General features: G+C 48.5%; 1 protein-coding gene and 1 long non-coding RNA gene across 2 annotated transcripts in view; one reads left to right on the forward strand and one right to left on the reverse strand.

Moving 5' to 3' along the window:
- Positions 1-1358: 1358 nt before the first annotated feature.
- Positions 1359-25148, reverse strand: LOC139044896 (uncharacterized). Its single transcript, XR_011502358.1, has 3 exons — positions 25013-25148; positions 2194-2301; positions 1359-1497 (listed from the first exon to the last, which is right to left on the reverse strand). It is a non-coding gene; the product is annotated as an uncharacterized lncRNA (long non-coding RNA).
- Positions 23945-26909, forward strand: part of WDR1 (WD repeat domain 1) — a 44735-nt gene continuing 41770 nt past the window's right edge. The window contains exons 1-2 of the mRNA XM_044767824.2: positions 23945-24291; positions 24743-24864. Of these exons, the coding sequence (XP_044623759.2) occupies positions 24276-24291; positions 24743-24864 (138 nt within the window). The 5' untranslated portion in view covers positions 23945-24275. The remainder of the gene's footprint in view (positions 24292-24742; positions 24865-26909) is intronic.

Genomic DNA, 26909 nt, shown 5'->3' on the forward strand with positions numbered 1-26909 from the left:
TCTTTGGAAGGCACTTGATGAAGAATAGTTTGCAGAGTCCAGAAGATCATGCTGTGTACATAGTATAACCACGGACCCCCTCTTAGAGTAATTAATAGTGGCTTTTCAGGAACTGAGACCCCTTGTCCAGTTCAGGCCAGTTGAGACCACCAACCCAACAACTAAGCCTGTACAAATGCCCGATAAGTAACCTTTTTGATGTCAAAGGGCTGACAACTCTACCCTCAGATCATATTAACACCATTTTGTGAACATGTGTCCCATGAAGAGGCATGAAGCTTGACTATACTTGCACAGATCATCGATTACCCCACTACTCTTTACCTCCAATCATCTGCCTCCACATTAAGACCACCCTACCCTTCATTCTCATAAATTTTGCCCCAAGCTATGGACTGGGGAGACAGATTTAAGAGCTGATGCCTCTGTCTCCTTGCAGATCAGTGTCACAATAAAGCTGATTTCTTTTCCCAAAAGCTGATGCCATAATCATCAGCTTTTTCTATGCACATCAGGTGGAACCTCATTTTTGTGTGGTGACATTACACTATGCTCGCTACATATGTTCCTAATGAGATCTTAAAACTCACTGTCGTGCAACAGCAGGATAAAGTAGTTTCTACAGTTCATTCCCTTCCTTAGCAGTAGGAGACTGAGATTAAGGGGTCAGAAGTGTGGGGAGATGAGCAGCATTTATACTATTCCATTCCAGGTCATAGACAAAGGACAGGCTAGTTTGAAAGCCCATAACCCCGCCAAAGTTGACAGTTAACAGATGTTTTCCAAGAATTGCTTCAGTGTTTGTATCTTCACACTATAAAATATATCCACAATAACATGAACAACAAAACTGAATAGGCTAACAAGTCAGTCAAGGCGGCGATTGTTAAATCCACTGCCGCTTGGCGTAAGTGATAAATTTCAAAGTCTATGATAAGACGAAAGTCATGAAGCTTAATACAATTAAGTCAGGATTTCATGTAAATTTTTACTCGTCAGTTATCAAAGAGTAAGATTCACACTATTGGAAGTTCAGAAAAGCAGGTCAGACTTACCACCGATGACCCTGATGGAAAACCTGGTTGACCTGCAGGTTGCTCTTACAGCGCCCTACCCGCCACCCACCTAGCCCCCACTCCCCAAACAGAATCACAGCCCAGCCTCCAGCAGCGCCAGCACTTGACTGCAGAATGGAGACCAGCAGGGGGCGCTCAAGACAAGTGCCTGTCCTGCAGTCCTGACAGCCTCCTTCCCCCTAGAAGCACAAGAGGCTCAACTCTCTCTTCGGTCTCAGCCAACAACTACATCTTTCCAGAGCACCTACCTCAACGCAAAGACTGGATCCTCTTCTCTGCGGTCCCAAAGACCACTCTTTATAGGCAGGAATTGTTCTAGAAGCGTGAACTCAGATCCAAAGGGATGGTAACTCCTTGGAGATTCTCCGGGCTCTGTTAAGGGCACGTGCCCCGGGGTGATAAGGATGCGCCGTATTTAGTCCTATGAGACAGGGGCAAGGCATCAGGCAGCACAAACCTTCCCTATTCTGCGTGGCCAATCCGCTTAGGCACACTATGCCTTCAGATGAGTGTATCCACATGGCTTACATTTGAGGGTAACCTTCAAAGGAAGGGCGAGCCATGAGAAGCATCTCATGGGCGTTGATGTCTTGGGACATCCCACCTCTTTACTGGTAGGCGCTCAAGATTGTTGTACCAAATTATCTTGATCAAAGATGCCTCAGGGGCTCATGTAGCCCTTTCTGGGTACATTTCTCACCAGGGACAAAGGGGTCCAGATATTCAAAGAATTCATATTTGATCTGGGAAGAGAGGACCAATTAAGCTTTCAGTTGTGTGTTGACTTGACAGCCACTGATCTAAAAATGTCCTGGAGGTAAGAAAGGATCTGGACCATCCAAGTGGGAGGTTGGGCTTCCTGATATAGGCCTTTATGAAGCAGATATGACCTACCTGGGTGGTCAGTTTCAAGTATGAAATTACAAGGAGCTGGTTTTGTCATCTAACAGGGGTTTTATTCCAAAAGGGCCTCAGGAAGAAGCCTTCCCCATAGAACCACCTCCACAGAAGTAGTTTATGCTTTAGATCCAAATGCTAAACATAATTACCATCTGACCCAGTAATTCCTCTGTTAGGTATATATCTGAAAGAATTGAAGACAGACTCAAGCAGATACCTGTACACCGAGGTTCAATGCAGCATTATTCACAAGAGCCAAGACGTGGAAACAATCCCAGTATCCAACAGATGAGTAGATAAAACTTGATATGCAGACATTATTCAGCTAGAAAAATGAATGGAGGCATTAACATATTGTTACAACATAAACCTTGAGAAAGTTATTCCAAGTGAAATAAGCCAGCCACAAAAGGACAAATGCTATGATAAAATTTTATGAAATATTGAGAATAGGCAAGTTAATAGACACAAAGTAGATTACAGGTTGCCATGAGCTGGGAATAGGAGTTATTGCTTAATGGTTGCCGAGTTCCTTTGCAGAGTGATGAACAAGTTTTTAAATTAGATAGTGATGACAGTTGTACAACATTGCAAGTGTGATTAATGCCACTGACAGTACACTTAAAGATGGTTCAAATAGCAAATTTTGTGTTATATGTATTTTACCACAAAAAACGGTGGGGGGGGGTGGGAAGAGCAGATCTATTTGGTGATGTGAGAGCTAAAGAGAAAGTCCACATGTTATAATCTGAAGGATTCTATCCTCCCAAAGTTTATACTGAAGTCCTAACCCCCAACGATGGCATTTGGAGGTGAGGCCTTTGGGAGGTAATTAGGTTTAGATGAGGTCATGAACGTGGAGCCCCCATGATGGGATTACGGAGACCAGAGCTCTCTCTCCATCACATGAGGGCACAGGAAAAGGGCCCTCACTAAACGCTGAATCTGCCAGCACCTTGATTTTGGACTTCCCAGCCACCAGGACTGTGAGAAATGTGTTGTTTAACTCACGCAGTCTATGGTATTTTGTTACAGAAGCCAGTAGGAAACAAGAAAAAACACTGAAATGGGAAAAACTCCTTGATCCAAAGATGAGGTCACAGGCTAAACTGTTGCCCTGACAAACTGAGAACCAGACAAGAGGATCCAGTCTCAGATTACAGGGAACAGAAGCCTGAGCTGAGCCAGTACCTGTAAGAACATTTTAAACTAACTGACAAGTTCAGCTTGGCTCAGTGTGGGCTAGTTGAGTTAGAACTCCCACGGGACGACCAGTCTTGGGGAGGGGGGCAACAATTTTATTGTCTTACACCTCTAGGAGCCCCACCAGGTCTCACTCAGGATCAGAGAAATATCTTTGTGCTTCCAGCAGGGAGAGGGCAGAATAGCCATTTTGAAATATGCTCAGAGCTCTGTTCTCAATAAGGCCTGCAAACTATTTTACCAAAGCCTAAGGGACCTGAGAGATGAGCAATATGCAACTTCAGCCCCTTTAACATTCCTGTCTCATGTATAGAGAGAAAATACTTGAATAGTTTCCAAAGTTAATGACACACACCAAGCCAAAGATCCAGGAAGCTCAGAGAAATCCAAGCAGGATAGATACCAAGAAATCTACACTGGCTATATCATATTCGAGACTCAAAGCCAAGACAAAGCAAATCTTGACATTTCTAAGGCAAGAGACAGCCTAGACAGAAGAGCAGAGGGGCCATGAGCCTAGCCTGCTCTCCCCCAGGAGCCCAGCAAGGCAATTCTCCAGCTGTGCAGCTCGTATGCCCTGAAGCTGCACATCCCACCATGGGGACAGAGCCAAGAGTCCATGCAGAGGAGCAAGGGCCCAGACACCCAGCTGGTGACAGCTCCATGAGATAATTACAAAAGGCGTCTCCCCATGCATTAAGGCCTGAATACACTTCAGAAAACACTTCCCATTATTCTCAGTGACTCGGACATCATTCTTCCTTCTACCTCAATTTAATAAGGTGGTAACATTGCCCACAAAATCATCCAAACATGTGAGCACTGAGGGAACAGGATCCTTGAAGAGAAACACGTCCCTTGCAGACAAGAGGTAGGCATATCTGGCACAGAGGGTTGCAAGACAACCCGAGAGGATCCAGCCAGGGCCCAAAAACAAGACAGCATCCTCCCCAACCTCATTATGCAGTTAGTGCAGGCTCAGTCTCACCTGAACACCTCAGATTAGGCTCCACCAGTGTTTGGCAGAAAAAAGTTTGAAGAAAACTTTACCTTTTTCCCTTGAGTCAACCATGGTGAGCTCACAAGTGAGACTGCAACAAAAAAAAAAAGAAAAGGTTCTCTGTTGCCATCAGGATTAGCCTATCGAACAACTGAACCTATAATAATCTCATTGATACAAAAATCCCCCTCTGGCAAGTGCATCTCCTTCCACTCTTCTGGGATACCACTCAGTATAGGAGTGTCCCATCCCATAGCTCAGGAACATCTTGTGGGCCATGACTCACGGCCACCAATGGCCTGAGGTCTGGCATGTAAATGAGGAAACGACTTCAGAGATATCACTGCTTTCCCCTATACTGATTAAGTCTGTAGTCAGAACTAGACAAGGGTTAGCTATCATTTCCATGGATAAGGGTTATCTGTCACATCCAATTTAAAAATGAGTACAGGTCAGAGGAAAGCAAACATGGAATTAAAACAAAGCCTCAAAGACTAGTCATTGGAGCTGACAGAAGAGTGTCCTCAAAAATCTACACAGGAAGAGTCAGTGAAAGCCACTCAAGCAATAAAGCTATTTAATAAAATTCAGATGCCACAGAGGATTCTCTTGGCAAGTCCAAAACAGCCTGTGGATCAAGGTCATTAAATACTCAACTATCAGAATTCAGAAGTTGGGCCATTTGTCCCCCTTCTGAGGACAAGATCTATGACCGCTTTCTCCCTCACCCTCATCCCCCTTTCCTGGCATCTCCATGAAGGAAGACAAGGTATATAGCAAGGAGAACAGGAGAAGCAGGGGTCAGCGAGGGTCAAGAGTCCAGCAATTTCCCAGCCTGACACCAGTCAGTCATCCAGAAACTAGCAGCCTCATCCCATTCATAGGGGATCAAACTCAATTATCAAGTGCCCTTAAGTTGAGCATGCTCTATCCACCCTAAAGGGTGAAATCTCAATTTGATCAGAGGAACATAGCTTCCCCTTCAAAACGGCCTTGATCGTTTACCTTAATACCTTAGTGTAGAGAAACCAGAGATCCAACACGTGATTTGGCTGTTCTGTGTAGGTAACATCCACACACGCAACACCTCTGGGAATTGAACGTTCCTCTTACATCCCATTCCTAAGCGCCAGTAACAAAGCCATCATCAATACACTTTCCCTGCCCTCGCTGAGCTTCCAGTCTGGCAGAGACTACAGTGGAGAAGGTGCAACTTTGACGTCAATCAGGTGAGAAGAGAACTGGCAGGTCCTGCAAGTTCACCGACATGACATAGGCATTGTGGGGAGAATTCCATGTCCACCGGGGTGAACACCAAGCCAAGCATGCTGCCCCTAAAAGCACCTGCCATAACCCACCCCAGCACCCCCACACCCCCATAAGAAGTTGTAATATCCGTCATGGACTGTGACACTCCAAGACATCAGACACTACCGAAAAAAAACCCCATGAACTTCTTATTCCCAATATCCCTTTTCTAGGCAGTCTTGGAAACCACTCTGACTGCAGCCATCCTGAGGCCCAGGTCAGAGCCCCCAGCACTTTGCAGGAAGCAAGTGAGGACTCCCTGCTTGGCACATTAGGAGGCTCTGACCTGTGTGTCATTGGAGGCACTGAGTGCCCAGCAGAGGACACCGCTTGTTGTCTTGCCAGGGGTCTTGGACTTTGGGGACCTTATTCCGGACAGGATGTCCAAACATATGTAAACAAAAGGAAGGAAGGACTGAAGAGGCCATTCCTAAGTCTTCTCCCACACTTTCAACCAATTACCATGAGATCTACAGGGTTCTAGAATATCAGCACTGACACCATCCCACTCACTCAGTAAGAGAAACACGGCAATCTCCATTACAGCCAGAACTGAGCAACTCGGTACCAGTTTACTAAACATCCAACTACACACACCTCCCAAACCCCATCATGGGCTCACAACTCCAGCTTCTTGCCTTTTCCCTGTGGACGCTGCCCCAAGGGCCCCTGTGCCCACCTGCCTCATCAGGGCATCTCCTCAACCATGTCAGGCATGCAGGTTTTGAAAACCAGATTGTTTCTTGGCAGTTCCAGGACATGTTTGCTGTGTGGGATATGAAGACACAGCTTGTTTAGTTCAGACTTGTAGAACTGCGATTCTGGCAAGTAGGACTTGATTCCAAAGCGACTGACTGGGAGAAGCTGCTGGTGCCCTTCTGCCCATCTTGCCCAGCTCTCCCAGGATGGGATCCCTGGTCCCTTCCCATCCCACCACTGCCCAGATTCCAGCGCCCCCTAGTGGCAGGTGTTGGCGAGCCCACTCCAGCTGTGCTCCTGTGCAGAGCTGGCCACTTCCCAGCCTGCCCTTCTGCCTGTGTCTCCTTTCAGCCACCCGACCACACCTGGGGCTCCTCTTTCACGGACTAGGGCCTCTGGCCAGTGAAGATACAGATTAAGGAGCAGCTGCGTCGAACTAGAAGCCCTACATAAAGGAATGTTATTTGGGGAAAAGTTAGGCAGGGAAAGTGCCATGATGTTGGGCCAAAGAGGTAAAGCTGACCTTCTCTGCAGCCCTCACAATGGAGGGGTTTTGTTTTTAAAAGGAGGCATTTGGTCTTGTTATAGCTTTTTTGAATTTGACTTTCTCCTACATTTTCATTTAGTTCTGTTGAGTACTTCACCAGAGCCCATTAAAACCTAGTAGGATCCAGATTCCCATAGCCAGTCTATTCACATTGTTTATAGCTGTTTCTCTCCCCCTCCCTCACATTTATTGCACCTGCAATAAATAGGCTACAACATCAAGTCATATTTGGAAGGTGAATATCAATAGACAAGAAAACAAAACATCTCATGAGTAAAAAGTTGGAACAGCGTCTGCCCCCTTCCAGGCCAACCTTGCATCTGTCTCCATAGCTCTCCCAAGATATCTCCATCCAGGAAGGGTTTTTAATCAGATACTAGAGCATTACCATGACAGATGCCTACAGAGAACTAGCCAAGGCTGCAGAGCTAGAACTTCAGAGGAAAGACCAGGGCAAGGTAGCCCCATCTAGATGCCACTAACATAAGTGTTGTCCGCACAGCAGTCAGAGACATGACCACCAAGTCCTCAAACTGATGCACACAGGTCTCATCTTTGTTTTCCATCTTAAACTCAATGTCTTTTGCATACTCTGCCGAGGAGTGGATGCTGTGACCTAAATACTGGGATTCACAGCCCATCTAAAGGCGCCGTGCCCGGAGCTGTGGAGGACAGACGACTGCTCTCCTATGAGGCACGCTTTCAGACAATCTAACAGGATCTTCATCGTCGTCTTACAAAAGCACATCAACATGGACTCTGAAGAACTTGTTTACAGCAAAGGAGAGAAATACGTTAAATCCCAGAAAGATTTACTCAACAAAATCCAGACTAACTGAAATGCTGAGGGCATCCCCACACTGCTTGTGTTGCCTTCCAGTGAAGGAAAGGAGGAGGTTTGCTCACATGTTTACCACATCTAATTCAGGGATAGGGTTTCTCTCTAGTGTGGGGTGATTTTTCCCAAAGGATGTAGAAAAATGGGAGGCTGACACAGAAGGATTCTTCTCCATGGAGGATAATGGATAAGGACTGTTCAAGGTGCTCCCAGTTACATTTGGAGTTTCTCCCCATGGGAGCCCTCCCACATCTCCTACGTTCCTGGTGTTTCTCTCCAGTATGAGGGCTCTGGGGAGCATCATGGCGGAGTGAGCTTTCCCAATAATCTCTCCCCCTCCACCATACAACAAGGACATTCATACTCCAACAGAGACATCCAAACAACACAAAAGACATTTAAGAGACTCACACAGCCATATGATGGAGGGCAGAGAGGCTAGAGACCCCTTGGAGGAGGTGGAACAGGGTAAGAGAAAACTTCACTCCCTCCCCACAAGACTGGGATCTGGGACCACAGGAGGCCTCCGAGAGGGAAGGGACGGGAGGGGACACATTTGTTCACCGGAACATCAAAGATCCCCCAGGGTCCTCAAAGCCCCTACTGAGGTGAAAGCTAACATGGGGGTGACCTCATCAAGTCAACACCCCAGGAGAGCAGATAAGGAGGGAAGAGCAAGAAAATCCAAGAGCACACAGAAGAAAGCGCCCCTCCCCCCACCTGCCCAGCACTCCAGCACCTGGGATCTCGGCAGAAGGCTCAGAATATGCAGCAACTGCAACCAAATACCATGATGTGCAAAAACAGAGCCACGCCCTCTAGCAGTATGAAAAATATTAAGCCTCCAGACCAGAGAGAAAGTGACAAGTACCCAGAAATCAGTCCTGAAGACAGAAATATGTAATCTAAGTGGCAGAATTCAAAATAGCTATCAAATAATTCAAGTTAAGAGAATGTAGAGGACCTGTGTTCAGGAGCTACTTCACAGGAGATTGAAACTATAAAGAAGAATCAATCAGAAATACTGGAGATGAAAGACTATGGGAGAAAATACAGATTCCCTGAACACTCAAGTAGACATCACAGAGGAGTGAATCCACATAATCAAGGACAGACATGTTGAAACACTCCAGATAGGAGAGAGAACACTAAAGAGTCCCTGAGAAATATCTGACTCAATTAGGAAAGGCAACCTAAGAATTGTAGGTATTCAAGAGGGAGAAGAGAAGGAGAATGGAGCAGGAAGTTTGTTCAAAGAAATAGAGAGCTTCCAAAACCTAGGGAAGGAGATGGAAATCCATGTGGAAGGGGCTATCAGATCTCCTAAATATGTCAATGTAAAAAGACCTCCTGCAAGGCATATAGTAGTGAAACTGGCAAAAATAAAAGACAATGAAAAAATACTAAAAGCAGCAAGGCAGAAGAAAATAATCTACAAAGGAACCCCTATCAGGCTTTCAGCAGATTTGTCTGCAGAAACCTTATAGGCTAGGCGAGACTAGAATGACACGTTCAAATCTTTGAAGGACAAAAACTTTCAGTTAAGAATATTCTATCCAGCAAAAATATCCTTCACATATGGTGGAGAAATAAACTTTCCCAGATAAACAAAAGCTAAGGGAGTTCGGAGCCACAAGATGCACGCCACCGACCCCTCCCTCCCCCCCCCCGCAAGAAATCAAGGCAGCCCTCACACCTGAAAAAAAAAAAAAAGAGGGGGTGAGCAAGAGGTTACAAAGCATGAAGTAAGGAGATAAACAGGTAGATAAAGCCAGTATGAGGGCTCTAGGGTATCTGGTGGGATGAGTACTCACTGAAAGCTATTCAGCGACAGTTACTCCATCATCTTGGTGCAAACAGGATCAAAATTGGCCTGCCTCGTTGATTTCTCACCAAGACCCCATTCCCTGCAGCTCAAGCATCATTTGCGTATGGTGAGAAAATCCCAGCAAAGCCCTATTTTAGCACAGCCCTACTTTCTTTGGTGAATTCCACAGCCACACCCCCATAGCCTATTGATTATCAGCTCAGCAGCCTGTGCGTGACAGGCAGGGTCTAGAGAAGCCTTGCACACATGGGGGACAGACAACTGCAACTCGGACTGATACTAAGTTTGCTTGAATAACAGTGTCCTGGGGCAACCCCAAGTCAGCTCCCCATCCACTCAGGACAGGGGCAGCACACTCAGCAAGCCTAGCTGAGGCAGGCCAAGACTCGAGGGTAGAGCCTCCATGCTCCTGGTCTGCTCACCTGCTCTGGTTCACAAAGTAGGCTCCAAAAGTTAGTCAGCATTATATTGCTGAGTAGGTTTCTCTGGATACATTCCACACTCAGAGGTCACTAAGTCTATTTCACTAGGGTCAACCTCTACAAGGGCTCTATAGATAACACCATGCAGCCAAACAGCACTCCTGCTCCCATCCCATGCCTTCTATCTTAAGAAGTCTGACTTTTCTCACAGAGCATGGCCCCAATGAAAGTGGACTATCAGAAGGCATCACTGAAACTTAGATGAGTAGGCAATAGTCAGCATGGCTCCTCTCAGGGCCACATGCTCTGGTGCTGAGTCCTGGTTTCCCTGCCTGCTCTCCTCAAGGCTCTTCATACCCCAGCAAAGAAACTGCTCAAATCCTGAGGTCTATTCAGACTGAGCGTGCAGAGGACTCCAGCTAAAGCCATGTTTGATGCTCCAGCTGTTACAAGAACCCATACGGCTGTGCAGCTTAAAGCCAGTGATAGCCGTAATAGAGTAACTTCAGCCAACATAGGTTCAGAGCACAGCTTCCTGCTTATGCAGCCCACGCCTACCAAGAACAAGCAGAGAACACCAACAGTTCTTTGTAGCCACACGAGCAAGTTCTCTCTTCCAACACATTGGTCTCCGGCTTCAATTAGACAATTAAAACAATGCACTTAGTGAGAGGTTAGAAGTTCCATATCAGATTGGAACCTGAGCCAACTTATCTTTGCTGAGCTTTACCGATACAAAAATGGATTCACCCATCTCCATTTGTTTTGAGTTCCTTGAGTACACTGCCCTCTAGAGATTGCAAGGGAACGAAGCTTGGATTTGGACACCAACACAAGCATGAGAAGCTCCTGTTAAGTGAGCTTACATGAGGAGGAAGTGTACTGCAGGACACTAAGGGCAGCCATATAGACCCAAAACTAAGAAAGCTAGAGCCAGAAGCCAGGGCTTGGGAAGACTGTGATTTTACTGCCCAAAGGAACCTGTTTCCTCGTGGCAAGAACAATAGAGATTAGGAGGGAGAAAGTCAAAAGGACAACTCAGTCCTCTCCAGTAGGGTCAGGGGTGGGGGCGGTGTTCCCCTTCCCCTCCCCCATGGAGAGGAGAGGTAGGCAGTTGGAGTCCCCCACTATAGAAACCGGGAAACCTTCTAGAGCTTAATACCCACCACCCACAACCCTAGCACCAAATTTCCAGAGACACCTCAAGAAACAGCTCATCCTAATGGTCAACTAGAATCAGCAATTAGAACTCAACCAATTCTCAAAGCTCGCAACGTCATGCTGTCACAACCAGCATTTAGAACAATGCCAGAAACAGCTGGGCTTTCTAGAAATGGACAGTGCTTTCCAAAACTGGCAAAACATTGATCTCCTGGTCTTGAACTGCACAAAGCAAAAAACAATTCTTGGTTCTATAGAAGAACTGAGAAATCGAGCAGCAAAATTTCCTGAAAATGAGGGTTCAAGCTCAGAATTTTGAACAACCTTGATTTGTATTTCTAAAAGTAATCGTCTTTCCATGTATGATCAGAAATTACAGAAGCAAAGTACTTAGTGACAGAATCAAGTCTTGTATCCAGACTGGTCTAAGTCTGCCTAGTTCCCTCACTCTGAAACTGGGCACCACAGTGGATGAGGGGATCAGATGCAAACTACGCAGCACAGGCATGGCATAATCTAAGTACTTACATTAAGGTGACCAACCTGAAAATGTTACTGTAATTTCAACTTTCAAGTCTTAAATTCATTTCATAAAGCTATAGCCGCCATAGATAGCGATTCCCCTGATGGATCTGGGCAAAGTAGTTTGAAAACCTTCTGAAAAGGCTTCAACCATTCTAGAAGCCACTAAGAACATTCATGATTCACGGGAAGAGGTCAAAATTATCAACACTAACAGCAGTTCGGAAGATGACTAAGGGATTCAAGACTTCAGTGGAGGAAGTAAGAGTAGATGTGGTGGAAATAGCAAGAGGACTAGAATTAGAAGGGGAGCCTGAAGACGTGACTGAATTGCTGCAATCTCATGATAAAACTGACAGATAAGGAGTTGCTTCTCATAGATGAGCAAACAAAGTGGTATCTTGAGATGGAATCTACTCCTGGTGAAGATGCTATGAAGACTGTTGAAATGACACAGGATTTAGAATCTGACAAACTTGGTTGATAAAGCAGTGGCAGGGTTTGAGAAGGTTGATTCCAATTTTCAAAGAAGTTCTACTGTGGGTAAAATGCTGTCAAACAGCATCACATGCTACAGAGACATTGTGAGAGGAAGAGTCAATTCGATGTGGCAAACTTCACTGTTGTCTTTCAAGAATGTTGGGGCCGGCCCCGTGGCCGAGTGGTTAAGTTCGTGCTCCGCTTCAGCGGCCCAGGGTTTCGCCAGTTCGGATCCTGAGTGGGCCCATGGCACTGCTCATTAGGATGCGCTGAGGTGGTGTCCCATATGCCACAACTAGAAGGACCCACAACTAAAATATACAGCTACGTACCGGGAGGATTTGGGGGAGAAAAAGCAGAAAAGATTGGCACCTGATCTAACCTAAAAAAAAGTTGGGTGCCATATTCTTACAAACCTTCAGCAACCGCCAACCTGGTCAGCACCCACCAACATGGAGGCAAGTCCCTCCACCAGCAAAGATATAGCTTGCTGAAGGTTCAGATGATGGTTAGTATTTGAGCAATAAAGTACATATATTGTTTTAGACATATGCTATTCTACACTTAAGAGGCTACAATATAGTATAAACGTAACTTTTAGATGCACTTGGAAGCCAAAAAATTCATGTCACTCACTCTATTGCAATATTCACTCTATTACAGTGGTCTTGAACCGACCGAACCCACAATATTTCCGAGGTATGCCTGTAAGTGTTCCTCGAAGTATTATCTTAGGTGAAATGGAGTTTTGTCTTATTCTCTTTCCTGTGATTCTCAAGTTTTAGTCAAACATTCCCTGTGTGGACAAGACATGAGCCCTTTCTCTCGGATGGAGCTTTTCTGAGGCACCTCTGAGCCACCTTCTATTCTGTGTGTGTGGCTGATGTCTGAAGACTATACAAGTTGGGGTACGTGAAAATGGGTGCTCTGGAGGGACCAGAATGGACATATCCACTGATTGGTCCCTAATCTAGGGGTTATAGAGACCCTTTCCACCCTCAGGACAATCATCTTTCCTCGATTATAGGTCAGGGCCACGAATGTGGGAACAGCTCTTTGCTGGAAGGTCCTAGACTACTGAAAATCTCTAAGATGCACAAGCCAGGAAGCTCAATAAACACGACCCTTTGATAAAGTTATTTTTTAAGGTATGTACATCATTTTAGAAATGCTATTGCATTTAATCAACTACAGTATAAGCATAACTTTTATAAGGCACTAGGAAGCCAAAAAGTTTGTGTGACTCATTTTATTGCAGTGGTCTGGAACTGAACCCACCAAGTCTCCAAGGTATGCCTGTATTAAAGGACTGGCGCCTACTCCGAGAAGGCCCTGACCCATCCACTTGAGCTTGGCTGTCACCACAGCAGAACCAGACAGTCCCATATCTCAGAGAACAGACTGCAAAGGGTGTTCCTGAAGATGCCTTTAACAGCCATCCCTGTTCCTGCTCTTCCTCATCTGCACAGTCCACCCAGCACAGCTGTGAAGAGTGTCCCTAGATCAGGGACTCACTGGGCTCTCTGCCAGTCCCTGAGGATGTGGGGACAACAGACACAAGCCAGGCCCTCAAGCAGTAGTCTGGAGAGCTTTCCCTGCCAAGAAGGCTCCAAAGGCTTGCCCACCCTCCTCCTCAGGAAAACTCACCCAGGCCAGCCCCATCCCCAGCCCTCTCTGAATAATACCCTATGATAACCCTTGGCTCTATAACTCACCAGCCTCACAACACACCCTACCACTTGCCACCAGACTTTGTTCTGATTGCCTTTTATAGACTCCTCCCCTGGCTGGGAGGCTCTCCTTACTTTTGCACACCCTCACTCCTAGTGAGATGGATCCCCAAGGCCATGTCCACCAAAAAGTCTTTCCAGATCACAAGAGGTAGGGAGCACCCCTCCTCCATGTGAACTCACCCAGACTCCTCCTGGGTAAATGCTATCATCCTTTCACCTCCCCCATGAGTAATCCAAGCTCCTTTGCTTGATAAACGCCTTGCCAGCGCAGTCTCCAAAACAAGGCCCTAGCAGTCCTTATGTACCCTAAGAGTTATGAGCAAGGACTTGGGCATGGGACAGCCCTGGGCCGTAGTCCCTCAGTCTTTTAGCCGAGATGTCTTGGGCACTCAGCAGCTGTCTGGAACATAATATGCCTCTTAAGTTTTAACTATGTTGATTTCTCACATACTCGGAGAGCAATGACAGTTTACAAAGTACCTTTACCATCCTCTCTAAGCCCCAAGAAACTATTCCACCACTTATAAGTTAGGTATTCACCACTGTCAAGCAGATTGAGAAGCTAGAAATAGCCTGTGCCACATCGCGTCCATGAGGCCAACGCTCATTTGTATGTTCTATCCAATGTCAGATGCAACTTGAACAGTCAAGATTCCCGTCTGCAGGGCCCAACTTAAGCTGGGAGACATCGCTCACTTTCAGATTAGCCAAAAAGCATTCAAACAATACAGATAACCAGTGACAAGACCAAGTCTATCTAGACTTTATAAGTTGTGTGTGCACAAATGACAAAGTAGCAACTAATTACTATTTAAGTGTCTAGCTTGCTATCATATAATTTGCCATGTTAGTGATTGTAATTTGCCACAGGAATGAGAATGTCTTTTTACAGCCAAGATATCCCCTTACATATGAAGCTACTTTATCGACACTAAAGTTTCTCATGCACTATTAGCTCAGCCAATTCCCTTCACACTAAGCAGAACTTATCATTAATGAGTCAGCCAGAGGAAACTAGTTGATTTGCTAACTAATCAGATGAGGCTTTATAGGAAGTAACTTTGGGATTCTAAATCCTCTTCAACTATATTTGCACACAAATTCTGTCCAGATTGAGATGGTTAGCAAGTCAGCTGTGTATTCTAAATCCAGATGTTTGTATCAAGCAGAGACAACGCAAGACAGTAGGTACTTAATATTTACTCTCAGAATCGTGTCCAAGGGCTCACCTTAGCTTCTTCTAGCTGCCTGGACTCATGCCGATAGTGGTCGTGACACCCCCAAAGAACAGACTGCAGCTGAGCGTACTGCACCCAACAATGCTATTACCTCGAAAAGTAATAAGCTATTAGTTACGACCGTGGATCTACACACCCCTGATAGACACCACTCCTCTGTAGACATGAACTTAAAATGAAGCCTATTTCTTACAGAGTGTCATAGATTTGGCTGCATGACGCTCTACTCCCTGAAAGTCACAGTCTAACTGCAATTCTTTAAGTGAAGGGTGTCACTACATGTCTAACATGTCAAGTGTTTTTTAGGAAAAAACCCCGCTAGTTATAATTTTAAGCCCAACCAAAACACACCAGGCTACCCTCAGCCATTTCCCTTCTCTACAATGATAGGGCTACCAGGAGCCTAAGTTTGCAAATGCTGAGTCAGGAAAATGACTAGCACTTACTAGTGGGTAGAAAGCAGTACTCAGATCCCTTGATGCTTGTGGCTTACCTTTAAGATCACCCACCACCCAGATGTCCAAAGCCAGAAGTCTGACATCCCCGGGCTCCTTTCCTCACCCTCAGCCCCAACACTAAGTACAGTTTTGTACACTCCACTGCCCCCACACCCCCTTTTCCCTCCTCCCCATTCCCCACTGCCCCTATTCCTGTTTAGGTCACCACCATCGTCTCACCCTGAGCACTCCAGTGGTCCCCAGCTGGTCCTCCTGCCTCCATCCAATCCACTCTCCACAAGGCCAGAAGAGTGGCTCCAACAATCTAGAACTAAGTCCTCTGAAACACTTCCTCAGTGCCACTGAGTCTGAACTTAAGAGAACTTTCAAGAGGACGGTATGAGACGACGTCTCAGCATTCTCTCACCCTCCTCTGCCAGCTCCCATTCCACAGAACGTTACTTTGAGCACATTCAGGTTTACTGCTGGATACATTGTACGCAGTCTCCCTGCACCATCACACCTCCCCACTTTTACTCATCCTTCAGGTTTCAACTCTGGAGTCACTTCTCCTGCAAGATGTTCCCTGACCTTCTTAGAAAAGTGAGCGACAACGTGCCCCACTTTCCATAGCTCCTCCAGCTCCCTGGCACATACAGGATGCTCAGGTTCTTCCAATACAACCTGTCTCAGCAAGATTATGCTTCTTTCCTGTGATACAATTTCACGAAGAGGGATAGAAAAGCTAACACGCACCAACCTCCAGAACGTTTTCCATTTGCTTCTAAACTTTGTGTCCACATTAATGCAATGAGTATGTACGTGATTTTTCGTGTAATCTACAAGCATGATTCCACAAATAGAGTCACATTTCGGGATATTTCAAGGTTATGTTGGCTTAACATTTTCTCCACCGTCAAGGGTAATACTCAAGTGTTTTTGGTACTAGATTGGGGTGTGGTTTGGGGGGACACCCAAGAGATGGTTCAAATAAGATCTTTTGTGAACCAATACTGACGTATTGTGTACACACAAAAGACAGACGTCCACCAGAACCACTGACTCAACATCTGCTCTGCCCAGGACTAAGCACTTGTAGTTCCCAAGTTTTAGATGTTACAAGAAACACCGCTATGAACATTTCTCACTTCCAACAGTCTTAGAATTTGAAAACTACTTCCCGTTGATTTCTAGTGGTGCAGGGATTGAGGATCATTTATTCAACATCCACAACATACCAGGCAGACACCAGGTGCCTGGCTGATGTGGAAACGTCACACTGCCTGGCTTTCATCATCTTTAACTTACAGAGCCGTGCCTCTTGAGGACCCATGCTCACTCTCTCCCACGAGTCTGTAGGTCTCCACTCTGGCCAACACTGCAGCTTCCCCCACTTTTTGGGATCAATAGGACAAATGTACCAACTTCCCGAGAACTATCAGCCCCAAATAGATGCAGGGTTTCAATGGGACAGACATGCCTGGATAAGACTGAGCCTTGTTTAAAATCAAAACCAGATGCCAAATGTCCCCAAAGTGTACAGAGTGGTGCTACTCGATCCATCGACTTTGACATCAGTCTGAGCTCATTCATCTACAGCTTCACGTCTGGAATCTCCCTTTGGATCTATTGACTTCAAACAACACACAACTGAAGTTGTCTGTGTACAGAGGCCCTTACTATCCGATCCCAATAATGCCATCAGTAGGGTTTGGACCCCACCCAGAGGGGGACAACGGTCCTGGAACCTTAAGCTCAGACTCAAGCTGGCATCCAGGCAGAGCAGCATTTTCTGGGTGTCTGAGGCCACCACTATCCTCCAGCTGCACTTGGACGCAATACCTCACAGTCATATCAGCCAGACTGAGGAACTGGGCCCACAGCCCCATGGGTACCACCAGGTGCCAAGTACTCCCTAGACACAACAAAAGTGTTCTGGTGGCTGTTTTAAAGGCTGCTACTTATTTTAAGCTGCTGCATTTGAGCATGTTAGAATGGAAGCCAGATTTAGGGGAGGGATGGGGAGTAGCTGTTTCATAGTCACTTCTTTGGGGACTCTTTGGCAGGACACTGGCCCATTGATCTCAGTTTGTACCCTGGTTGGGGGTTTTCCCCAAGGGTAAACACCCCAGAATGGATGGCAAAACTATGGTGGTAAATGCCACTGTCACTGACAAAGCAGGTATCTGCAAATCAACTGACTTGTATCCTTTCCCTCCAGGGGGGGACTGAAGCCAGAGTTAGGGTATTGAGGGGAGTATAAGAGGGGGTAAGACAGATAAGCCCCATCTTTCCTATTATGGGTTGGATTGTGTCCCTCCCCCCCATCATACGGTCAAGTCTGAATCCCCAATACCTCAGAATGGGACCTTATTTGGAAGCAGACCTATTGCAGATGTAACCAGTTAAGATGACGTCATCCTGGAGCAGGGTGGGCCCTAAATCTAATTTTGTCCCTATAAAAATGGGGGAAACCGGGACACACTCAGGGAGAACACTATGTGAACATGAAAGGCTGGGGTGATGCTTCCACAAGCCAAAGACTGCAAGCAAGCCTGCAGAAGCTGGAAGATTCTTCCTCACATCCTTCAGAAGGCACTGCCACTGCCTTGATCTCAAACTTCCAGCCTCCAGACTGAGACAACGTGTTTTAAGCCACTCAGCTTGTGGTACTTAACTGCAGAAGCCCAAGTAAACCAATACACCTTTCTAGCCACATGCAGACCTGGACAAGGTCGGCCCCGCTTTGGGGTGGGGATGTCTATGTGGAAACATGTGACCAGTTCAAGGAAGCAGAGCACCTGTCCTCAGCATGCAGGCAGAACCCAAAGGGCTCAGGATGCCTGTCCTGTTCCTAGGCCGACCTACCAGTCAGATCACTCCTCCCCCAGCTGAAAGGGTGGAGAAAATGAGCATGTCCAGCCAGTCAGCGCTACTCTCTGTGGAAGCAGAAGGGCAGGATAGCCCTCTCAGCCAAAAAAAAAAAAAGTGGACTAGAGAGAACACCAATAGTGTGAAGGTTTACAAGTGGCCAGCAGTGACCTCCAAGGAGTTGGGGTAGTGGTCTGGTGTGGGAAGTGTGGGCAGAAGCCAGGATGAGTTTCTGGAATGCTTTGGCGCTCTCCAAGATCCTCAGAGCAACTCAGATCTAGTTCTGCAGGATTGGGGCACCCCACAGCACTGCAGAACATCAAGCAATCATGTAGCCACGCCCTTGCTTCATGCAACCAGGACAGACGCCACCGCCTAGAGCCAAGCAGATCATGACTGACCACACAGCCAGAGGGCCTGATCATTTTCGGCATAAGTCAGGAGAAGGAAAAGGCAAAAGCATTGTAATTGCGGATATTCATCTGATAAGAACAAAGCTTTTCAACTGGAGAGTGTGACTGACCATCTTTGAACTTGCCTGAAGAGACACCGGACTCTACCATCTACTGGAACAAGACAGCTTAACCTATTCGAGATGACAACAGATCTGCAGATCTTGGTCTGTCCAATTCAGCCCTTTCTCAGGTGTTAAGGACAACAGCTTGGGCTCTGGAGGCAGATTCAACCTTGAATCCTGGTTGCACTCCTTGCTTTGGAAGTTGGGTAACTCATACCCTCTGATCCAAGGGAGAGCATGCTAGACCATGCTTGGCTCACAGAAAGCGCTCAGAAGTGCAACGGCAGAAAAGTCTGATGTTCTAGGAAGGGTCCTTCAGGGAAGCAGAGGTGAGGACGGACTGTCACCAGCCCTCAGGACACGACTTCACCCACCGTGCTGAGTCTCAGACAGCAGGGAGAGGCAAGAGGAGAAGTGGCTGTGGTCATACTACAACTCACGGAAGTTCTTTGTGCAAAAAGACAGAATGGCAGAGGAGTGGAGTGACTGGCCCAGAGCCCCTGCAGGGAGGTGTGAAGGAGTGCAGGCCACAGGTTTAGGTCCAAGCCTCCCAAGTCAGGTTGGTTGGCTCCAGTTTAGCCCTCACCTGGACCCTAGAAGGATCAGATAATGGAGGTGTAGTTGCCTATGAAGCGACAGTTTAAACAAGGATAGGTCAGTAACTTGATACAAGGGATATATTCCCTGAACTGCTACGTTAAAACCAGCGTAAAGCTATGCAGTGACGTTGAATTCTTAGGGGTACATCTAAGAATATATAATACAGCTAACTTCAAATGAGAAAGTGGCTTATGCACAAGGTTCCATACGCTGCAGCGACGTGAGCACTCTTGCAGCACTGGGTACACGTGTTAGGCATTCAACTGTTTGCAAAGCACAACTCTCCGTTGCAGCCCATCCATCAAATACCATTTGTTTTCAGTGGAGCAGCCCAAGGAGGGACCCAGTAATAAGCTTGTACTCAGGGTTGGGGTAAGAATTCACTCCTTGCTCTTGCCTTGAAAGAGTTTACACACTAAAGGTTAACACTATTTTACAGGTTTATGTGGGCAGGTCAGGGTTTGTTATTCCTTTTTGACGAAGGCATAGATGACAGACGCAGTAGAGCGCTTTTATGGGGGATGGCCCAGCCCTCAATAGATCTCCCTCTAGGACAGCCCAAGGCCTCGCCCCCAGATTTCCTGGATCACGAGGTAGGTACCTCGCAGCTAATTTTGCTCTGAGACTTTACCACCAGTCAGCCTTAGTCACAGCTATTTGGACTACTGACGGATCCTTGATCCAACCTGAGCTACGTTTTGAGAATTTGGAACGAGGGTCTGCTACTCATGGTGCAGATTGGAAATGATGGCAGTAAGGCTGGCTTAAGGCAGATAGAGGTTACCTATTCCAGGGACACTTTAGAGATGGTCCTTGAGTGTGGCTTACCTGAGCTTGTTTAGCAAGCTATAGGGAAGGACCCAGGGAAACAGTCCCAAAAGGGGCAGGGCCAGTGACAGATTTCCCCACGGCACACATCCTTTCTAGGAGGCAGACTAGTTCAACCATGAGTTCCTGGAGAGAGGAGCTCCCTGTTGCTCATTCCAGCACCTGGCACAGAGCCCTCTGCAGGGACCCAATACACTTGGACAGAAAGAAGATACCTTTCCTCTGAGGCCAGACATGAGGGTTGAAAGTGAGCAAGCAGGTTTACAGGCCTTGGAGAGACGTTCAGAATTCCTGTCCAATTGCTCTTTTCTGTTCCTCCCCAGAGCAGGAGCCTCACACACATCTCCTGCATATGCCCAGTTTATGGAAAAGGAAACAAGGGCTCGGAGGCTAGTCATGCTCAGGACGAGGTGGATTCTCACAGAGCCAAGTATCCCAAACCCTTTCACTGTGGCAAAGCTTTTAGCAGAACTGACTTGAAGTCCATTTCCGTCCTGCAAGGGGAAGCGGTAGGGCCACGTTCACACGCCTAAAGCTACTCTAAGGGTTTCATCCCAGTTACCCAAGTAACTAACCAGTTTACCCAAAGCCAGCCTAGGAGTTTTCCTCAAAGATTCACTTAAGGGGTTGCCCCAAGTAGCATGTTTCCAAGAGACACTGATTCACGCTTTGGAATTCAATGCAAGTTCAGGTGAGGCTCTTGGTGCTCATTCCCTCTAGAATGCAGATCAGCTTCACTCTTGCCTGCTGGGCCCTATGCTAAGCGTTGGAAAAACACGTGGTCTCTGTTCTCATGTTTACAGCAGGGGCAGGAGGCAATTCGCTTAATCCAGCAGGTGTAAGAATGAATGTAACAAGTACTGCCTAAGTATCATTTGAGAATTCACAGTTGAACAGACCGGCCTTGAACTGGGGTGTCAGGGAAGGCCCAGAAAGAGCAGGTGCAGAGTGGCAGAACTGAAAGATACAGGGAAGGCACTACTTGAGCCAGGAAGGGTCTGGTGTCCCAGGGGCCTTGTAGGCCTAGGGAGGTTGTTGGTCTCTCTCGAGATAGAGGCAAAGAGCTGGGGAAGCCAGCAAGGTTTTGAAGTTACTCTGGCTGCAATGAGAGGCTCTAGCGGACACAGGGAAACCAGTTAGGAGGTGATTAAAGTAGCCCAGGTGAGATGAACCTTGGAGCAAGGCAGTGTTTACGAGGGAATGATCAATTCTAGCGACGCAGGCAAACAGACTGCACTTGGCGAAGGACTGACTGGGGGTGAGGACAGGTGGGTGAGGTTTCTGGCCAGTGCTGCTGGAGACAGGGTCACTGCTCCACTGAAGCTGTGGTCTGTATGTTACAGATTCTTGTAAGTCTCTCTACCTGGTAGGTTGTGCAGTCATCTTAGAGGAGCAGTCTTTGTACAGGGGAGGGGAGGGGAAGATGAGCTGTTTGGTCTCATTTGGGCTTTGGTTCGGTCCAAGTAGGTGCCTTTAGGACGTTCCCACTGAGATGCCAAGGAGGCAGCTTGGTTACAGGTGAGGTAGTCAGAGAAGTGGCTGGGCTGACAAACAGAGAAGCGAGTTGCTGGGGTACAGACATTTCAGGGTTCCCACTGGAGACCAAGGGTATACTATTAGAGGGTGTGTTAAAGGTACGGGTGGGAAGTGGGAGAGCCCAGGGTAAAGAAACAGTTAGCCCCAGGTGACACCACTTAGGTGTTACTGAGCTGAGACACAAGCAAGCCAAGGTCACCCAAGGGAATAACGCCCCAGGGTCCCTCCTCTCCTTCCTTTCAATCCCAGCAACTGTCTGCCAACTCACGTTGTCTTTAGACATACCTGTGCTTTTTATGGCAAACAACATCCCCACTCCCATGCAAACTTCCTTCTCAAACCCCTAGACCTACACATAACTTCCTCTTATGCTAAAAATAAGCCACAGAGCCTAGCATCCTTCCAGGGGTTTGGGAATGTTTTATCCAAGTTTGCTTTATAGTCTCATTTTCAACAGCAGGAAGTCCAGCGAGGCTTTACGTGCCCACATAAAGGTCACCAGCCTGCAAGAGCTTGAGGTTGGCACCTCACCTCTACTTCCATATAACAGCCCTTCCATTACATAAGTGCCCTAGGGTGAACTTGTCACACCTGCTCTTCACCAGCCTCATTAATCCGATAATTAAATCCTGGGTTCTCAGCAGATAGTTATAGCCCCTACTTGTAAGGCCACTTGTGTTTTGTTCCTGCTTTAGGAATCTCACCACTTTGTACAAAGACTTAACATTTTTAGAGCCCTTCAGTTCACAAGACCACCTTTGCTTCCATCGTTTCCTGATAGAGGATTACATGGGGGGCGAGGGTCATCTATGTGAGCATATGCCATGTACAAGCGATATCCTCAAAAAAAAGCCATAGGGGAGGGGCTATCAGAAATGTGTTTGCAAGGGCTGGAAAGTTGCGATTTAAAATAAGGTGGTCAGGGTAGTTGACATTGTTAAAGTGACAAAAAGCAATGAAGAACTTTTTCAGGAGATAAGAATTCCAGGTAGTGAACAGATGTCACAGAGACCCTGGGGACAGAAGCACACCTGGAGCATCAAGGAGGCCAGCGTGGAGAAAGCAAGCGAGAGAGTACAGCTGAGAGCAACGGGTAATAGGATGGGGTCTCAAGTAACTCCGAGACCTATCACCTAGAGCCCCGGCAGCCATTTTCAGGACTTTAGCTTTTGAGACTCAACTCCTATAGGTTTTAAACTGAGGAACAGCTAGATCTGATTTACAGCTTGAAAAGAACACTCTGTCTGCAATCTCGAGAACAGACTGACATGAAGGTGGGGCAGGGTAAGAACAGAAACCTAGAGGCCAGATAAGAAACACCTGCAATAACCCAGGTGAGCCTTCAGGGCTCGGCTCTGCAGGAGTAATACCAAAGAGAAATGATTAACCTGGATACGTTTTGAAAATAGAGCTAATAGGATTTCCCAAAAGACTAGAAAGGAAAATAAAGTCAAGGATCACTGCAAGGATTCTCCAGCTTGGGTTTCAGAACGTTTCAGTACCCACAGATGCTTTACACAGCGTTCTTCTTAACCGCCCGGCCCCTAACTCCGAGGGAAGAATAGCATCCCCCCTACGGAACGATGGGGCTCACAGTCACACCCCCTAGAGCCCTTGCTTTTCCGCTTTCAGTGAGCCGCTGCCCGGATCTTACAAGTGGAAGTTCCCCTTTTTCTCTTGCTTTAATTAGGAAGTAAACCTTGGGTTTTCTTAGAACCTAGGTCCCCCTTCGCTTTTCTTGGCTTCTTAGCTTTCTAAAAGGAAGTTTTGAGCGAGAGCTCGGGCCCAGCAAACACATCCCTGAAGTTCCCGCTGCCAGCAGCTATTTTCGAGGAAGAGCAACTCCCATTTAGTCACGCTTCAAAAAAAAAAAAAAGAAAAAGCACCCCTCTGTTTGCAAAACCCCAGTGGGCGCCTCACAGCTTCTGCAAACAGCGGGCACCAGACTCGGCCGGAAGGCTGGCGGCTCGGGAACGCCCGCTACACAAACACAGGCACTGAAAGGGCCCCCCGGTCCCCCACCCAAGCTCGTCTGAGCCCTCTGCACCTCAAGGGCAAGCAAGCCCTGGCACCCGACTCTTTCTTCCCCCGGGAAACGTGCAGCGACCCTCACACAGCCACCCCCCAAACTATTCCGATTGCGAGCACGGCCCGAGCCGCCTTTTCACTGGGCCGCGTGCTGACGTCACTTCCGGGGCGGGGCCCGCGCTGGGGGAAGGGACGGCCGGGTCCGCGCAGGCTCGCCGGGGCTGCAGCCGCCGAGCTGAGCGCTTGACTATATATGGTCAAAGCTGGGGGCGAGCCGCGCGCGGGGCCGCGCTTCCGGGTTCGGCGCGTCCGCAGCGGCCGCGCGCAGGGCAGGGCGCGAGCCGGCCTCGGAGCCGCGGCCTCGCACCGCCCCCTCCGCGCCCGGCACGCCCGGCGCCGCCTTTCGGCCCCTCTCCCCCGCTCGGCCCCGGCCAGGTCTGATTCGCGGCGCGCGCGGCCCCGGAGGCTCTCGGCGAGCGCGGCGCGGTAACAAGTGGGCAAGGATGCCGTACGAGATCAGTAAGTGCCGCGCCCCGGGGCCCCCGGGGTGGGCGCCCGCGCTGCCGGGCTCCCTCGGCCATCGGCGGGGCGCGGGGCGCGGGCGGCCCGGCGGGATCCCCGGACCCGGGGGAGGGGTGCGGGCGCAGGCCGGCGAGCGCCCCGCCGCCCTGGAGGCGCCCGGCGACGATCCCGCCCAGGGGACCCCCCGAAGTTGGCGGTGCGGGTCGTACCCGGCGGTGCCTCCGCGTCCCCGAAGGGCCCGGCTGGGAGCGCAGACCAGGAAGTCGCGCCGTCCCCTGCGCTCCTTCAAAGTGGCGGCCACCCCTCCCGGTGGAGGCAACAGGTGACCGGCTGAGACCGGTCCAGGGCCCCTCTCCCACCCGCCCCTTCCCTCCCCTCTGTCCTCAGCTCGCTGGGGGCCGGGCGAGGGCTGCCCCTAATGTGCCCTGCGGCGTTTGTGTCTCCGCAGAGAAGGTGTTCGCCAGCCTCCCCCAGGTGGAGAGAGGCGTCTCCAAAATCATCGGCGGCGACCCCAAGGGCAACAATTTTCTTTACACCAATGGAAAGTGCGTCATCTTAAGGAACATCGACGTGAGTACCCCCTTCCCCCCACCAGGCGCGGGTTCCGCCAGGCGTGCAGCCCTCAGGTTCACTCTCCTTCCCCTTTCTCCCCCTCATCTCCCGCCCAGTGGCCTGGGGAGGGTGAGGACGCCACGCCCCCTCAGCCTGGGGACCACACCTGGCAAGCTGTGGAAGAAGGTTCGGAGTTCATCCAGGTCCAATTCTCTTTCTTGATGGGGAAACTGAGGCTCACATTAGCTCAGTCCATAAGAATAAGGGCACTGGATTTGAGGAATCAGACAGACCCCGGTCAGCTGCTGCTTGACCTTGGGGTGGTTGATGACGGGCCTCTCTGAGCCCCAGTTTCCTTGTCTGTAAAATGGAGATAGTGAGATGAGGCTCCCCCCACTTCCCCTGGCTGCCTGAGCTCACTGAAGGAGATGATGCGTCCTTCCAGCCCAGCATGCCTGGCACACGCCCAGCGCTTGGTAAATGGCACTTATGTTTAATCGTTATTAACGCCCAGGGTCTCCCAGTGTGACAGAGCCTGGACTCACACCCGAGCCTCAGCACTCCAGCCTGATATCCTCCCTAAACATCTGAGCCCCAGTGCAAAAATTAGTTTATTCCCATGAGTCATTCGCATAGGCATCCTGTACCCAGGCTGAGAATGCTTCCAGAGCCAATTCCTTGGGAAATCCTCTCAAATTTCTAGTACTCCTCTGTAATTATTGAAATGACCTAGTCTTTTACTTGTCAGTCTCCCCACTGCCGGGCTTGCACACTGAAATCTTTCTTCTCCCTTCTTCAGCCTGAGTGATGGAATGGGGTGTGGGATGGAGATACAGCACAGCCTTTGGAGGGGGCTGCTCCTGAGCTGTGCTTGGGGTGGACCTTGCTGACCGTATGTAGGTGGGTGATTTTGATCAGTGATGCTCTCGGGGGGCATCAACTTGCATTCATGTCTGTTGTGAGTGGTTACCCTGGGTGGGTTAGGATTACCACTGATCGGACACACTTCCCCTCAGGAACCTTGCAGCTGGCTGAGGGAATGAAAGGGCTCTGTGGCCCTCTGTTTCCGCGTGTGTAAAAGGATAGGCCTCTGCGTGGTCTGAGGTGCTGCGGGCTCTGCCCCCATCTCTGCTTAAGCCAGCCAGTTGCTCTTGTTCCTCTGCTGGAAGACGGAGCTTCCTTTGGCAGTTTCTGCTCTGCCCAGGATTGCTGGGCGCCTCGAATGAGGGGACGGGTGGGTGTGAATGTGCTTTGAAGGTGTTAACAGCTACTCTGCTAGTCACACGGATTCCTAGAAAGCGGATCTGGCCTCGCTCAGAACTGGGGGAAGCATCGCCAAGGACTTAGGTTATAATGATTCGAGGTCTCCTGTGTGAGGTCCTGAGATTTTGAGAAAATAAGAGTTGAGATGGCCTTGAGTAGAGACTCACTTGGTAGTTTGGCAAATAAAATGCACTAAAGCATTCTCAGGGCTGCAGGGCAGTGGGATACTTGGGTTTGACCTTAACAAGGCTTGTATGTCACGGCAGTGTACATTCACTCCAGATGGGAGACCTCATGTGAAGTACCTGCCCTCTGGCTGGGATTGTGAGATGTTCTTACACCACAGCAACTCCTTCATCCCCCACAGTGGGCCCATTGCTCTGCAGAGTCGCAGGCTCAGCGGGGTGCAGGAGCCAGTAACTGGAGCTGCTTCCAATGGAAAAGCTGTTTGCAGCCACAGACAAGCTTTGCCTTTGCAGGAAGCATTCCCTGACTTTGAAACCCATTCTGCTCATTCCTTCTAAGGTCTTTATTTTTACCAGTACCCCAGAGTTTTCCATTCTTTTTTGAGGGTGCATCTGTTTTCCCTTCCCGTCTATTTTTAAGTTTGTGCGGTGCCAGGACAGCATTGGGTGCTGCTAATGTATCCTTCCTGTTAGTTTGATTGGTGGACACTTGAGACTCAAGTAAAGGTGGGTGCCATCCTCATTAGGGCAGAATACTGGAAAAGTGAGACATGCATCCTCACGAACATTCAGGGTTTAGGAAGGAAGACGATCTGGTTAGGATGCAGGCTTGGA

This window comes from Equus asinus, chromosome 3, assembly GCF_041296235.1.
Source record: "Equus asinus isolate D_3611 breed Donkey chromosome 3, EquAss-T2T_v2, whole genome shotgun sequence".
Lineage (NCBI taxonomy): Eukaryota > Metazoa > Chordata > Mammalia > Perissodactyla > Equidae > Equus > Equus asinus.